Source organism: Notothenia coriiceps, unplaced genomic scaffold (assembly GCF_000735185.1).
Source record: "Notothenia coriiceps isolate Sejong01 unplaced genomic scaffold, NC01 NC01_scaffold00027767, whole genome shotgun sequence".
In the NCBI taxonomy this organism is placed as follows: Eukaryota; Metazoa; Chordata; class Actinopteri; order Perciformes; family Nototheniidae; genus Notothenia; species Notothenia coriiceps.
Window position 1 is genome coordinate 17,295 of NW_011360468.1, and position 17,284 is coordinate 34,578.

Below are 17,284 nucleotides of genomic sequence, written 5' to 3' on the forward strand. Positions count from 1 at the left end.
TTGCGCTGTCGGGCGTTGACCAATCACGAAGCGTCTTTTCTTGACTGGCAGCAAAAACAACCAATCACAGCAGTGCTTCTCTGGCTGGCTCTGTCCAATCACAAACAAGAAGTGTTCTCCCTAAAGGAATACCCTTTCCGTCCAATGTGAAATGCTGTGGTGTTTTGTGAAATGCTGCAGCATTTTGTGAAATGCTGTGGTGTTTTCAGAAATGCTGTGGCGTTTTCTGAAATGCTGTGGCGTTTTGTGAAATGCTTATGTGTTTTGTGAAATGCTGCGGCGTTTTCTGAAATGCTGTGGTGTTTTCTGAAATGCTGTGGTGTCTTGCACTTCAGGGCCACCGTACATTACTGTTCCTAGATGCAGCAGTTTTTTTGCCAAATTAAACCAAACAGAAGCAGTGTGTAGCTCCTGTAGGATTTATTGATTTCATTGTGTGGGGTTAGTTTTGCATTTTTATTTGAGGTAGCTTTGGACATAGCTATAGCTAGCTGTTTCCAGTGTTTCTGCTGAGCTAAGCTAACCAGTCGCTTAAAGTCAAGGCAAATATAATAATAGTTCCTACAATGTCAAAATATTACTTGGATAGAGATAGGAAGTTAAAGCTGTTTGTTGTTAGCATGACATTCAGGGTTACTCCATTGAACCCTCCTGTGTTATGATTACTTTTACAAGTCAGTGATGTAGTGTTGGACCTCTGTCTCTACAGTACTGCTGTGTAGCACCTCCATTATCATCCACTCCGTATTGATCCAGGCAGATCAAAAGATCATTTGGCACTACATATTGATTCTCTCAACCGTGGGTCACGCAGACACAGGTCACCGCGACTGAAACATGCCCGTCCCTTTACTTCTGTTTGGATTGCAGTGACCAGATGATAACAAACAGTCTTTCTGAGCAGCATCGGGACAAAAGAGCCATAGAAATGTCACTGCACTCTGAATATACTCTTTTTACAGAGCAAGGGAAGTGGAGAGGAGGAGAAGAGAAAAAGGTCTTGATGGGAAAGAGAGAAGTAAGTAATTCCTACAGCCTGAGCAGAGGGATTTTGGGTGAAGTGGATGTTCAATAATGTATTGACTTTCTTATTGATACCTTCTTTCTTTGATGATTTATTCTAAATGGATATACCTGGGTTTTGCTTAACTAGTGCAGTGCGAATATGTATGTGTTCCTGTTTATCTGTCCATCCACCTGTCTGTCTGACTTGTATATGAATCAGTCAATTGTTATCTCTTCTAAATATTAGCTTTTTATCGTTTTGTGTTTGCCTAAGGCGCAGAGCAGAGAGTAATATCTAACTAATACAAAGAGTGGATTGGATTGAAGTCTATGAAAAATGTCCCTACTTCTCATTTGATGTATTACCTCAGTGATTCATTTTCTAATGAGTTTGAATTGCTAGTTTACAATCTTCTTTATTTCATCATGATTTTGGTTTAGTTAATAAGTTATGATCCCATTAGGAGTAGAGTAGAACATAAAGTAGGGTTTGTAAAGTAGGCCAGTCTACCTTGTGATTGAACGGGCAGTATTACAGGGTGTGTTTTCTGTTCAGGAGAGGTAATTGTAACATTTCGTTAGACTAAACATACATTTTTTAGCATACTGTTGTACTTTGCTCCACGCTCTCCTGTCCAAGATGCCAATGAATACTTTTTTAACAACATCCATGGTTGTAAGAGGATCTTTGGTTTTCCTCTTGTGCCACCATGTTGTTCCCACTTGTGATTATGAGTGAAAGATCTCGTTGTTTTTGCATTAGCCATGAAATCTGATATCCAAATGACACAGCTTGTCCTCATGCCCCTCAAAGGACTGTAATATATTTGGTTATCCCTTAACGTTTCATGTTGCGTCTTCATCTTGTCAAAAGTTTATAACTGAATACCTGAAACCTAACATATCCAATCAGATTTAGCTTTTGTTTGTGGTTAATGCTAATTGAATGTTAATATCAGCATGCTAACTGAGATGGCTAATATTACACCTGCTAAACATGTTGTCATTGTGAGCGTGTTAGCATGCTTATGTTAGCATCTAGCTCAAAGCATTGCTGTGCCTTTGTTCAGCCTTACTGTTTGTTATGGCTCCTTTGTGAAGTTTCTTCAAGGTTCAAGGCTTTTATTAGTCATTCGTACTACAGTGTAGTTATGATGATGACAGCAACAGAGCAACACGATAAAACAGAAAAACAGAACAAAGTAATACAAAAAGAAAAATAGTGAAATAAGATTCTATACAAGTGATTGGAATATGATATATTAGATACATCATTTGTAAGATGCAGCCAGGTGAATGTTATGGATGTTGTTTCAAAGTGATGTTTCTTTCTTATGATGTCCGAGTGTGTGTATAAGTGGGGTGCAATGATCAGACCCGTGTTTCATAACGATCACGTTTGAAGGGTTGGCAGGCCTCCGTGATCGGTTTAAATGTTAAATCTCTTTCTTTGTGTATTTCTGTCTTTGTGTTTTCCACCAGCATGTTGAAACAGAACCTGGGTCGATCCACTCGCTCCATCTATCTCTCCCTGGCGTTTCTCTCCCTGGCTCTCCACCTCCTTCTGGCATTTTTTTGTTTCTCTATCCTCCAGACAGCATGTGTACCTTCTTCCTCCTCCTCCTCCTCCTCTTCTTCCCTTCCAAGAACAGATAGTGAGCACCGTCAGTCCCTCTCTCACTCTTCCTCTTCTCCGGCTGCCTCCTCCTCAAATAAACTGCCAACAATCCCCCAGAATGAAGAGCATCACAAACTGAATTCCAACAAGTTAAACCATAAAGAGAAAGACTTATTATGGGATGCCACTGAGAGGGTCAATAAACTGACTGGAGGTTTGATCCAAAAGGTCAAGGGTTGGTCTAAGCTTGAGGCGCTTTTCAAACACCCGCTGTACAACCTGCCCCCTCAAAGTTTGCAAGACGATGATTGGCTGCTGAGGGTGAAGAAAAACACTGAACATACAAGTGATGAAGGAAGTGAGGAAGAGGAGGAGGAAGACTCCATCGATGCTGACAGTGATTGGTAAGTGAAAAGGATGGAGAAAATAGATCGATATGTCACATATAGAGCAACAAACGATATGGAAAGAGAGTTCTTCCCAACGTCCAAGCTGAGTTCCCCCTTTTCCACATTTAATATCAAAATGAGATCACAAGCCTTTTTTTTTAGACACCTCTCTGTCAAGGGTCTGAGGATGGCAATGTCAGTCATAGTCAGTCTGTTGGCCCATCGCTTCAATCCTTAGTAATCTCAATTATAACTAGAATTAAAAAACCTTACATTCTTGACAGATGGTGCCTCTCTGGTGCCAACATGAGGTCTGCACTGTCTATACAACTGTTGGATTAGCATGACATTTAGCTTAAACTTTGGTGAACCCTTGACTGACAAACGGCAGCAGTCGTCCAACATTTTGGTTATAGCTGCAAAACAAATGACATTCACATAGATAACTAACAAACTAAACTTCCGCTGACTAAAATAAGCTAGCATGCTAACACAATAACCCAGATAGTAAACAATATTCTTTGTTTGTAACACTCTAATAATAGAGAACCGCAGTGACGCGTCCTAAAACCAGGAAGTAAACTCCTTCCAGTTCCTTCGACAAAAAAGCAATGCAATTTCTCCATAGGATTTTGGAAAATAGCTGGAAATAAGGTCTGTGGTTGAAACACATTTAAGAGACAGGTCACGTTTTGTTCAGCCGGATAATATCCACATGTCTACCCTACTTTTATAATTTTCGAATCATAAATCTAGTCGCCAGAAGCAAAATGCTAACGTTATGCTTTAAACGAAATACAGCAGGGTCTCTGCTTCAACGTCACGCCGACTTAAGATCCATATTCAAACATACAGATTCAAAATGGTACAAGTTGAAGCGTTTGTTTTAACAGTTTGCAGGAGGCAGGTACTTGCTTTCAAGCAGAACAGGGCAAACCAACTTAGCGGGAGTGTTTTCGTGTTCGGCGTAATGACGTACAACAGCCTCCACAACTTCTGTAGTCCTATTCAGCCACTTGGTAACAACCATCGTTTTTCAGACACGTAAACTCTTCAGAAATCATCAGGGGGTCACTGCTGATTTATTTAATGTCGTAGAACAAAACGTGATCTGTCTCTTCAATCTTTGTCAACCACAGACCTTATTTGGAGCTATTTTCCAAAATCCTATGGAGAAATTGCGTTGCTTTTTGTCGAAGGAACCGGAGGTGGTAAAAATGCTAACTTACTTCCGGGTTTTAGGACGTGTCACTGCGGTTCTCTATAACCTACTATCAAAATGGTGTTATGGGCTAGTTAGGAAATGCTAGCACGCTAACACAATCAACTAGTAAACAATGTTATGTTATTTCTTAATTAGAAATAAGACAATGACACAATAAACTAAGCACAATACTTTGTGCTTTAAGCTAATGAGAGAATGATAGTAATATGCTAACTATTGCTATTCATGTTCCTGCAAAACTACTGCTAGGGATATTTACTTTTATCATCTCTCAGTTTTAAAGTGTCTGTAGCTTCGCAAAATAATGTAATGTGTTGCATTTACAATTTCACCCCTACAGCTTATTTTTCATATCTCAGAGTAAGCCTGGAGTAAACTCTCTGCGCCTCAGCTTGACTGTAACCTTAAACGACCTGTTCTGCCTATGTATTGCCTGAAGGGAGAGTGCCAGCGAGGAAAAAGGCTACGACAAAGTGTCTTGGACGAAGGAGGTGGAGACCCATCCTCCATGGCTGCGCTTCCACCTGGGCATCTCTCGCTGGGAGCTGTACGACAGGAAGGATCCCAACCTGGCCCAGCTGACTCACTATTTGGCAAGGCAGCGTGTCCTCGGTGCTGGTGAGTGGGGAGGTGGGGATAACAGGTTGGTGGACAGAAGGAGAGGTGGAGTGAGGGAAAGCCAGCAGAGAATGAGGACAGACGTTAGAGGAGGGTGCTCTGAAGAAGGGGAGGGATTTACAGTCATTTCATTACCCTCCCTTTAATTTTCTGTTCCTGAGAATATTTCCTAACATTTGAGACGGATACTTTTTTTTCTCTCTTGCACAAATCACAATGCATATATGATTCTTTAAATATTGTGTTCTGCCAACTCACAATTACATTTCTAACAGCAAATACAATGAGGTTGTGAAATTATTTATTTTCAAGATATGATGTTTGTAAGCAGAAATAACAAATTCCCAGCAGACAAAGTTCCTATATTTACATTTTCACACAGTTTTGCTATGAGTTGCATTTGAGCGAGACAAAATGGAAGCAGGAGATTTTTCTCTAACCAAATCAGATAATAAGTTTATTTTATTATTTATGAAATACATCGTGTAATGTGGTTTTATGTGAATAACATTACATTACATGTCACTTGTTAGATGCTTTTATTCCAAAGCGACTTACATACTCAATACTGTGGACAATCCCCACAGGTGCAATTTGGGTGAAGTGTCTCAGGGACACAACGACATGCTGACTGCAGTGGGGTTTGAACCTGTGCTCCCCTGATCCGAACACCAACGCACTATCCCACTGCGCCACACGCCTCCCAAATGTATGTTTGTGGCTTAGGCAAAGTTAACTTTGTGTCACCATCAGACTTTACCCTGAATCGTCCAACAAATGCTTAAATTCCTTCAGATAACTCTTGACACAAATACACAGCCACAACCATGCCGCGTTCTCATTTCAACTCTAATCTCTTTATACAAACAAGCTATTCTCTGAGCGAGCCAGAGGCAACACAGCATTCACCAAAGGGTTCCCCTCTGTGAATACAGAAACTGTGCCAAAGTTTATATTCAGTGAAAATACTGAAAATCACATTTTTAGAAGCACTTTCACTTAAAGTGAACACATGCTAGATGACAAATCTGTGGGTTCACATCTCACACAAAGTATGCATGTCAATACAGGACTGTCTCAGAAAATTAGAATATTGTGATAAAGTTCTTTATTTTCTGTAATGCAATTAAAAAAACAAAAATGTCATACATTCTGGATTCATTACAAATCAACTGAAATATTGCAAGCCTTTTATTATTTTAATATTGCTGATTATGGCATACAGCTTAAGAAAACTCAAAAATCCTATCTCAAAAAATTAGAATAGTTCCTCAGACCAAGTAAAAAAAAAAGATTTATAACAGCAAAACACAATCAAACATTTGAAAATGTCCATTAATGCACTCAGTACTTGGTTGGGAATCCTTTTGCACGGATTACTGCATCAATGCGACGTGGCATGGAGGCAATCAGCCTGTGGCATTGCTGAGGTGTTATGGATGCCCAGGATGCTTCAATAGCGGCCTTTAGCTCATTAGCATTGTTGGGTCTGGTGTCTTTCAGCTTCTTCTTCACAATACCCCACATATTCTCTATGGGGTTCAGGTCAGGGGAATTTGCAGGCCAATCGAGGACAGTAATGCCATGGTCAGTACACCAGTTACTGGTGGTTTTGGCACTGTGGGCAGGTGCCAGATCATGCTGGAAAATGAATTCCTCATCTCCATAGAGCTTTTCAGCAGACGGAAGCATGTAGTGCTCTAAAATCTCTTGGTACACAGCTGCATTTACTCTGGGCTTGATGAAACACAGTGGACCAACACCAGCAGCTGACATGGCTCCCCAAACCATCGCTGACTGTGGGAACTTCAAACTGGATTTCAAGCAACTTGGCTTGCTCCCCAAACCATCGCTGACTGTGGGAACTTCACACTGGATTTCAAGCAACTTGGATTTTGCTCCTCTCCAGCCTTTCTCCAGACTCTGGCGCCTTGACTTCCAAATGAAATACAAAACTTGCTTTCGTCTGAAAAGAGGACTTTGGACCACTGTGCAACTGTCCAGTGCTTCTTTTCCTTAGCCCAAGTCAGACGCCTCTTCCGTTGTCTTGAGTTCAGAAGTGGCTTGACCATGGGAATACGGCTATTGTAGCCCATTTCCCGGACACGTCTGTGAACAGTGACTTTTGATACCTGGACTCCAGCTTCAGTCCACTGTCTTTGAAGCTCCCCCAAATTCTGGAAGCGACTCTTCTTCACAATGCTGTTAAGGCTGCGGTCATCTCTCTTGGTTGTGCAGCGTTTCCTGCCACATTTCCCCCTTCCAACAGACTTTTTGTGGATGTGCTTTGAAACTGCACTCTGTGAACAGCTTGCTCTTTGAGAAATTTCTTTTTGTGTCTTACCCTCCTGATGGAGGGTGTCAATGACGGTCCTCTGGACAGCAGTCAGATCAGCAGTCTTCCCCATACTTGTGATTTAGTTTACTGAACCAAGCTGAGTGTTTTTCAAGGCTTAGGAAACCCTTGCAGGTGTTTCGAGTTAATTAGACGATTCAAGTGATTCGTTGAACACCCTACTAGTATACTTTTTCATGATATTCTAATATTTAGAGATAGGATATTTGAGTTTTCTTAAGCTGTATGCCATAATCAGTAATATTAAAATAATAAAAGGCTTGCAATATTTCAGTTGATTTGTAATGAATCCAGAATGTATGACATTTTTGTTTTTTTAATTGCATTACAGAAAATAAAGAACTTTATCACAATATTCTAATTTTCTGAGACAGTCCTGTATACTTTTACATAACAGCAAAACCTAAATGCTATAATGCAATCAAGAAACCTTATAGAAAAAAACGTATTCATGAAATGGACACACTCTACCGTTGCTTCAAAACATTTAAATGCACATTTCGTGTTAACTCATCTCAGACACCCTGTCTTCAGCACGCCCCATAATGAATAATGCATTGAGATATGGTGCAGATTTAGCACTAATCGCAGTTAAAGGCTGAATTTCATCCATGTTTTAATGTTTAACATGTACCACAGTGTATATATATTTAAAGATTAGATTCATATTTCCCTAATCAGAGTTATAAACCGGTGTTATACATAAATATGAGATGATTTGATTTAAATATTTTTGAATTATTTACTGGACTTGCTCCAACCAGCATGGCATGCAGCAACCAAAGCAGTGGAGGCATTGAATTCATAACCAAGTTTTTTGATTCCACTAAGCTGCACATCAGTCCCGACAACTAAACATATTTGTAACATTTGTATGAATGTTACGTATGTTTATTGATGTATTTACTTTTACTGACGTAGTGTGAAAAATACAAATGAAGTAAGCAGAGAAGTATCTACTGCTGTAAAAAACGGTAGTAGTAATTTAAATATTGTTTGCATGTCTTTGTGCAGTAATGTACCAAGGGTCTCGTAGCAGCTTTGACTCTGTAATCAGCCACCATGTGGAGACACACATGTACTGCAATACATTGAACACATACTCAGTGCAGGACTTGGAAGATGCAATTGTGTGATGATTGCAGTATTTATGTGCACTGACTGCATACTCACTTCACTATGGTGTCTATTTTTTACTGCAGTGAGAGTTGCCAATGAAATGTCGTTGTACTTTGTATGATGACAATAAAGAAATATTATATTCTATTCTTCATGCATATGTTTCAGTTCAGAAGACAGGAGGCACGCAGCTCAAACTGCTCATGTCGTTCCCAAACTACGGACAAGCTCTTCTGAAACCCATGAGGTGAGACTCCTCTGTCTCTGATGCTGGAAGCTGTAATGACTGACAGTGCTATCCTGCCCCGTTCAGTTGTGAACACATGTTAGATGACAGATCCATAGGTACACATACGTTTCATTTCTTATTTTAATGCATCTTCTCACACACGACGCATATGTGAATAATTTCAAAAACAGCAACCGTGTGCAGGAATGCTTTACCACCGAAATGATCTTTATATCAATTATTCAAGCCACTGGTGCGCACGTATCACACATAAATACACAGACACACAACCTCCAGTGCTTCAACACATGCTCATTTTGTGTTTACTCAACTCAGACATCACGTCTTTAGCACGCTGCACAATAATTAATGCGAGGAGATATGGTTCAGTTACTGCTAAAGGTCACATTTCTATTAAAACAAAAAGTGCAAAATGTACTGTTACACATGAGAGAGGCCCTATTAAGCTTTTGGGGGTTATTCACTTTCCTGTAGTGTGTCATGTAGGTTTTTGTGCATGTAATGGTTTGCAAAGCCTAAAATCATAAAGTTCCCTGCCTGAAACACCTCCATTGGACTCACTTCCTGAACAAAGTGACATCACTATGTAACACTTGGTTTTCGCGCTCAAACACATTGTACTAATAGGCTAAGGGGCGGGACATCTCTTAGCGGTTGACCAATCACAACAGAGCCAACCAGCTAACCAATCAGAGCAGACTGGGCTCTGGTTTTAGACAGAGGGTGAAAAGAGGTGCTGCAGCACAGGCAGTATGAGAAAAATAAAGAGCTTTTTGATCATTAAAGCATGAAAGCATGTCACAGTAGAGACACTAAATATAAATATGAACATGAGCATAATAGGGCCCCTTTAAAGGTGCGGTAAGTTTGGAGAAACCGGCTCGAGTGCGCTAGAATTTGAAAATACACAACCGGAAAAAATCTGTCACTTCCTTACAGAGCCCCTCCTCCAACACACACGCACACACACATGACCAATGAGGGCACGAGATAAGTTTGTGCACAGATGGAAGGCTGACAGGCAGGTAGGCCATCCAGTTACTTTAGCCGGGCCGGCTCAGATGATTGGTCGTGCTTTTTACAGAACTACTGCTTCCACAAATGACATTTTTGTATGGATTTTTTGTCAAATCACTTCAGATATTCATTGCTATCGGGATGTTAAGAGCATTCCATGGAATATAACAAAAAGTGTATCTCGAGCCGGTTTCTCAAACGTACCTACCCCACCTTTAAACAATAAAAATGTATTCTTTATAATGGCACCGTCATTTGAGAACTGAATCTTAATTTGGCTTCAGGTCTAACATACTGTAAGTGTTTTATTATTAATGAAGGCATTTTCAACATTTAAAACGAAAGTGTAGAGGGGTCGTTTTGACGTTTTTGCCATTATAGATTTCAATTAGTAAAAGTGTAAGAACGATTAATGAATTACAATAGCGAGCAGATGGGAGTGTGTTAACTCTGAAGGGGCTAAATTGATAAATTAACCGACAATTCTTAAAGGTTAATTTGATACTTTATTATACTCTCAAAAGGACATTTAATAATGCTCTTTGTGAAACAGAAACTTTATTTACACATTGTTTGCCTTAATACGAGCAAACGTTGCGTAACTGAATCTGAGATTATTAAAAGAAAATCACCTATACAAAGCCGTCTGTAGGGACCAGCTTAAAGCCAGAGCCTGCTGGACCTTATCCTCAGTGCTTAGCCAACAGTGGCAAATTTAAACAACGCTTCAAATAAAGCCTTTAATCCCTTCCCAACCTCTCCAATCTCACTTTGACACAAACCGCAGGGCGATGCTCTCAGAAACTGTGCAGCTCTGATAACTCCAGGTCATGCCGAGCACATTTCTATAACCAACTGGATTTAAACAGATCCTGAAAACTCATGGAGGAGGACGGGGATCAGAAATCTAATATAGGACAAAATGGGGTTAAAACCTCCTTCAGGTGGTGGAAGAAACCCCGTCCACCCCGTCCACCGGGCATGACTTAAGGGTGTAGGAAAAACAGCGAAAGTCTCACGTGTGTGATAGGTAGCTAATTCTATGGTTCAAATCTCTACACAAATATTTTTAATATAATAATAATCTCAGAATTTATTTTGTTAGCGCTTTAACAGGTGCTTAAAGAAGCTTTACAGATATATAGTGAAAAGAAAAGGAGCAACAAATAAATATATATATAGTTAAAGTTCAAGTCAAATAATACAAAAACTATCACAAATTAAAAGCCAGATTGAAGAGGTGAAGTCAGTGCCAGGGTTAACTTCAATCTCAGTCGACTAGTCACATCGTCCATGTTTTACTGTTTTGTTTTTATTTTACATGTTCTGTTTTAAATGTTTTATTTTAACATATTTAATTTCTCTTCAGCTTTAATTCACGGGAATTTCATTAGGATCACTGATGATGTTTTACATTTCTGTATTAATTGTATTGTTGTTCATATGTTTTCTGTATAACAGTAAAAAAGTAAGTAGAGGAATAGTTCCCGGAAATCTTTGTAGTTCTTAGAACCATCTAGTAGATGTCGCGTTGTCACACCGGAATAAGTTCCCGAGGGAGGGTTTACGCAAATGAAGCCGCTGACGTCACTTCTGTTTCTTCTTCTTCTTTCTTGCTTTGTATTTACTGGCAGGCGCAAACAAACTCACGGCGTATACTTGCCACCCGAAGTCCCGGGTAAATCGCCAGAGCGGTTTTTTGTGTTGCCAGTAAGTCGAGTGTCTCTCCGTTTGTGCGCTGGGAATGCTAATTGAATGCTAATCGCGAGCAAATAAAAATGGCGGCTTCACAAACCTTTTCGCGAGTTTTACGGGGCGTTGGTTTGCAATTCGCCCATCCAATTAGAGATTGGAAGAAAACCTTTCCTCCCCAGAAAGTACCACCTCTCTAGCGGGACTGAAAGGGGTGGAAAAGGGTTCCCGAAAAAAAGTTACTAGCTCCAGATCTTTTTGGTTGTGAACGCAAAATCCCAGGAACTATCGGAACTATTCCTGGGACAATGTACTCTTGGTGTGAAAGCGCCAAAAGTCAGAAAGCGCTTGACAAAACATTAAAACATCAAAGCGAATCTAACATAATAAATGACGCACACAAGCCACGTGTTTAAAAAAACATTAGGCTAAAATAGATAAAATCAAAGGCAGAAGCACTTTGAGCGCATTGTGCATGACAGTGCTATACAAATAAAGTTATTATGATTTCAAATTCTGGTGTCGTTGTGCTTAGAGAAATGTGAGAACATTCAAAAGGTTGCCCAAGCCACTCTGACGATCTTTAATTTAGCTGCTAATCCCTGGCCAGATCTGTAGTGAACACCGTGACGGAGGCGCAAACATCTGCAGGTTTTTGTATTTTTCGATGCGTCATGGAATACACAGTTCTTTTTAAATCCCGACAGATTAGGGGGTTGAGTCCCTAACCCAAGAGAGCATTAGTGTAAGTCAGCTCAAGTTAGCACGACCATCTTTAAATAATCCTCCCTGCTCTGTTACAATGATGACCAGTACCACTCATCAACCTTTACGATTGATTTAAAAGGAGATTCAAGTCAAAGGGACAAAATACCAGTCAACACCCTGTCTGTACAGCCATGTCAATATTGTGCTTGTAAACACTTAATATTTTTATGGACACAAGTATATTTCTGCTTTATAACAATAAAGCGACAAACATGATGTAAGGGCCTAAGAAGCATTGGTGTTCATACTTACTTTTGTATGCTGGTCACTTTAACTGAATTTTAGATGTATTTTACTTACAGCTGCTATAGTGAGTAAAGGTGCTTGAATGTTTATATTTGAATATACCTCACTATTATAGACATCCAATGACCCCTAGAAGCAGGACATCCAAACTGGCTGCCATACATTCTCATCCGGCATGCGCTGTGCCTGCGGAGTGGTTGAGTGCGTTCGCCCCCCACTCGTTTTTTTTTTTTTTTTTTACAACGTCTCATGAGTAACGTGCAGTACCGGAGTCCAACAAGAGAGGCAGCAGCTGCGGGACAGCAGCCTGCATACTGCGTAGCCTCCCTGCCCTAAGAAGAAGTGATCCTTCGTTAGCGTGAAAAGTCTGCTTTATGTAGCCCCCGCTTACGAGGCTCCGGCGACTTTACAGTACATGAGCGTGGCTCCACTAAGCACGCTCCCCCGCGCCCTCGGTCGAACACCTCAGATAATGCTGGGCTAGTTATATAAAGCGCTGCCCCCGAAAGTGTCTCTCGGAATGATTTGTGGCTCGTTGGACCAAATGTAGTTTGGTGGATCCTGCCTTGGGAGTAACTTATATTTACGTTCTATATGCTTTAAAACATTGACTTTAATGTAAACAAACTGAGGATTATAATACATTGTGTTTCCATAAAAAAGGAAATTGACTCAGGTGAGGGAATAAACATGAAGTAATGTTATTTAAATATAGAGGCTTTTTTTGCTGACTTCATTCAGCAAACAAGATATACAATCACTTAGGGGACTTCTGAACGCTTATTAAAATCCACCGGTCGTTATTCAACAGGATTAACCAAAGCGACTGTGCCAGCGTTCTACCCATTACTCTTATTAGAAATGCAAAGAAAACACTGCAGACGTCTGAAGGTGGAAAGGGTATTTGGAATGTAAGTATTTTCTTAAATGTCTGAGCTGCTTCACCCAGGCTGGTGAACAGAAGCTTCTTTGATGTTATGCAACTTCCACGCAACCGTCCATCAATCATCCAAGTGCTACACACACACACGCAATCCTACAGATGCATGCAAAGCTACATCACTGATTCACAATATGATTGCTAATCTCTTCACACACAACCACCACACGTAATTAGAACATTACTTCAGGGACATTACATGACTTACATGCAGTTCCTGGAGCCTTATCCTGATCTAACCATGTATTCTCCCTCAAATTTAATGATTCCCCTCATGGGGACCTCCGCAGTTTGTCCCCATAAGGGAAGCCAGTCCCCGCACAAGTGACGCCTGTAAACAGATTTAGGTAACAAGGATTGTAATGCTAGCCACACACACACACACACACACACACACACCACACAGCACACACACACACACTACACACACACAAACACACACACACACACACAACACACACACACACCACACACACAACACACACACCAACACACACAACACCACACACACACACACACACCACACACACACACAAAAATTATCCTAACTAGCGTCTCTCCCTTGACATTTTCCGAGACATTAATTGCTCCTCTGAGTCTTGACAGGGGAGCGGGATCAGAGTAAAGGTAGTAGATGTTCTTTGAGACAGAACCTGGACGATTAGACCGGTAACATGTAGCAGGAACACCACACTAACTGAAGAAGTTGTCTGCTATATCAGGACCGTACTTTAAGGTTTGGCATTATGAGATCTTTTAAAGATTCACAATTTTTCGTGTGGAAATGTTGGACACACTTGTATTTTAAAATATATCTATGATCTTTCTATTGCCAAATTCCCAATTTAACTTCTTTATATGTGTTTATTCATTTAAATCTTTATTCTCATATATTTATAAATCTTCTAATATTCAACTGTCACAGAATCTGCAGAACAAACAAAAATTGAAAGAAAAAAGTTTTCTCCGATTCTAATAAAATACACACAATCCCAGATAAACAACATTATTCAAAACAAAGCATGGTATTAAACACTGAGAGCACATATCCCTCAACCAGACGACATATCAAACAAATTGATATTCATAGCAGTAGCACCTGGAGGATTACCACAAGAGAATAGGTTGTAGGTTTAATATTTCTTTATGCATGGCTTCTTAGTCAGCATTAAAGCTGTGTTGTGGCTCTTTTCTGCCGTCACAGTGTAAATGTCCCCCCTGTGGGACCAGTGCAAGGTAATTCTGACTCAGAATGATTTAACTCAGTCTCACCTATTGGTGCGCGGCATCGATGCCCTGTCGGGGCATCAGGTTGTCGTCCAGACCCTCCAGGCACGCGTACAGCGACGTGAGAGATCCAGCGCTCGTGCGTCGTCAGCAAGGTAGTTTATGGTCTGCTGTTTTTTTCGACTGCCCCCCAGATGTTGTCCTTCCTGGTCGGATTCTTCCTGTGTGATTGAATATCAAAGGTCATCCTATTATCATATACCACTTCTCACGTCTCTTCTTCTATCCTTACATGTTCCCCTTCCATGTCTTCTCTTATTCTATCAACATGTGTCTCCTTCTTTCTCTACGTTTCTTCTCTACTATTCATATGTTTGTCTCTCTCTCTTCATTTGTTCTTACATTCTATTATCATTGTGCCCTTCCTTCATGTTTTCTCTTCTTACTATCAACATGTTTGTCCCCTCTTCTTCATTGTTCTTTCTTAATTCATACATGTGTCCCCTCTTCTTCATTGTCTCTTCTACATCTAACATGATGTCCCTTCTCTTCTTCATGTCTCTCTACTATTCAACATGTGTTCTTCCTCTTCTTCATGTCTCTTCTACATTCAACAGTGTACTTCTCTTCTTCATGTCTCTTTTTTCTACTATTTTTCTTAACTATGTGTTTCGCCCTCTCTCATGTTCTCTTCTACATCATACATGTGTCCCCTCTCTTTCTATTTCTCTTCTACATCAACATGGGTCCCCTCTGTGGAAAAGAGACTTCTGATACGTTTCAGGAATCAGAAGACTCCTCTCTCTTTTTGTCCTATCGCTATTTCGTATAAAAACTCTGTCTGATATATATGAGCTGATCAGATTGTCCACTTTGATGTCATCACGATGTTTTGTTCTTGTGTTAATCATTAAGCCCAATTCAGCAAATCAATGGTTAACCCCCATCCCCCCTCCTCCTATCACCTTGAATTCCTCCTAGAGCTATCCATGTGTTCTTGTAACCCAAATCTCTCTTATAGGGCTTGTGGTGGGGAGGGGCTCCCTTTTTCAATCTAATAGTAACAGACATGAGATATCAGCACTTTGGAAACAGTGTCTGAAAACAGAGGGATTTATGGTAATGCTGCAATGATTCAGTTGGTGTTCAGCCAATCAGAGATCAGGTTTCTTGTTATTATTATGACATAATTTATATGATCTAAAAATACCGTATATTATATGGGACCTTCAAGATTTTATGGCTTTTTATGTCATGTTTACATACTGTAGCTTACAGTGTATGTTTATGTCAATGATAAATCTTAGGTCTATCTAGCTTCCTAACAGTGCAGCGCAATAAACTCGATAAATTAGTTAAAATAGTGCAAGCAAAAAATATAAATAGTGCAAGGAGAGTATAACAAGTAATTGAATATGATATATTTAGATACATAATTTGTAAGTTGCAAAACTGATTAATAATTATGGATGTTTCTTTCAAAATTTAGGTGTTGTAAGCAGACTTAGGGAAATAATTATTCAGTTTTCCACACTTGTTAAGCAGCAAAAATCAAGGAACGAATCCCCGCCGTTAGAAATTCAGAAACAACCATGCATGTTGTGAGACACAGTTAGAAGGTTAACATTTTTTTTTAAATAAGAACTTTACAGATATCTTCAATTTCGAGTTTCGGTACGTTAAACGACCCATGCCTATTGTATATCCTAAATACACATGTGGTTAAATTCAATGGGTCGTTGCCATAATCCTTTGTTAAAAATAGACATGGTTTAGTAAGTCCTTGATTTCATCCTTCAAATGGATAACCCTCTGAGGGATTTCAAAGACCCGTGGGAACATGTTTTTTGGTTTACTCAATTTTATTCTGATAAAGTCATGGTTCATGGAAAAGACCATTCTTCCTTGGTGTGACTTGTTGGATTATTCTGTCGCACATTTTGACTATTCAATCGTTGTAAAGTCCATGGCAGACATAATGTCCATAATGATAATAATCTCTTGTGTGATATAAGTGGATACAGTATTGATTCATGTCTGTGCTATCTCTATAGGCTCCAGTTATCTGCAATAATATGTTCAAAACGAGAAAAGTCCCATATATGTTTTGTTTTGTATTAAAAAAACATTCCAAATGCTGTCTACGCATTCCTTTAAAAATATATTTTATTGGATTATTTAATGTTTATAGAAATATCATTATTATTGTTTTCTAATAGAATATTTTATTATTTATTTACGGTTATTTTTATTTAATTGTATTCCAAATAAAAAATGTCCCCAAACCCGAATTTCCCCTGAGATATGTAAAGTGTTCTGAATCTGATTTAGATCTGATAGCCATCCGGCTAAACAAGTGCTATGCTAACAGCAGCTATCCACGCTAACGCTAAGCTGTGTGATAACCATGAAGATGGGCATGGATTTCCAATAGGCTGTTAAACCCCAGGCTTTAGCGAGCTAGCTCTGCCCCGCGGGGGTTGTTGCGTTGCGTAGCATCTTGACATTTCCCCCAGGACCCATGATGCACTTTCTTGTTTGCTGGAGAAATGGACCGTTTGCTGTCCCTGTCACCCGATAGAACACATCACCCACTGCCTGAGAAGATGTGTGTGTGTGCTGTGTGTGTGTGTTGTGTGTGTGTGTTGTTGTGTGTGTGTCTCTGACCAATCCAATTACTATTTATCACTTTCTAATTATATTATTAAAACTTGACATGTGGTTTAATTATGCATAGGAATCTTAATGTTTTATCTAATACCAGGCAATCCACATTCAGGGATGCCAGTATTGTTTGTGTGTGTGTGTGTGGTG

The 17,284-nt window shown here is 39.8% G+C and overlaps 1 protein-coding gene across 1 annotated transcript in view; it reads left to right on the plus strand.

Annotated features, from left to right (window-relative positions):
- Window positions 1-2,488: 2,488 nt before the first annotated feature.
- Window positions 2,489-17,284, plus strand: part of LOC104957819 (uncharacterized) — a 20,135-nt gene continuing 5,339 nt past the window's right edge. The window contains exons 1-3 of the mRNA XM_010785491.1: window positions 2,489-3,027; window positions 4,677-4,855; window positions 8,499-8,577. Of these exons, the coding sequence (XP_010783793.1) occupies window positions 2,489-3,027; window positions 4,677-4,855; window positions 8,499-8,577 (797 nt within the window). The remainder of the gene's footprint in view (window positions 3,028-4,676; window positions 4,856-8,498; window positions 8,578-17,284) is intronic.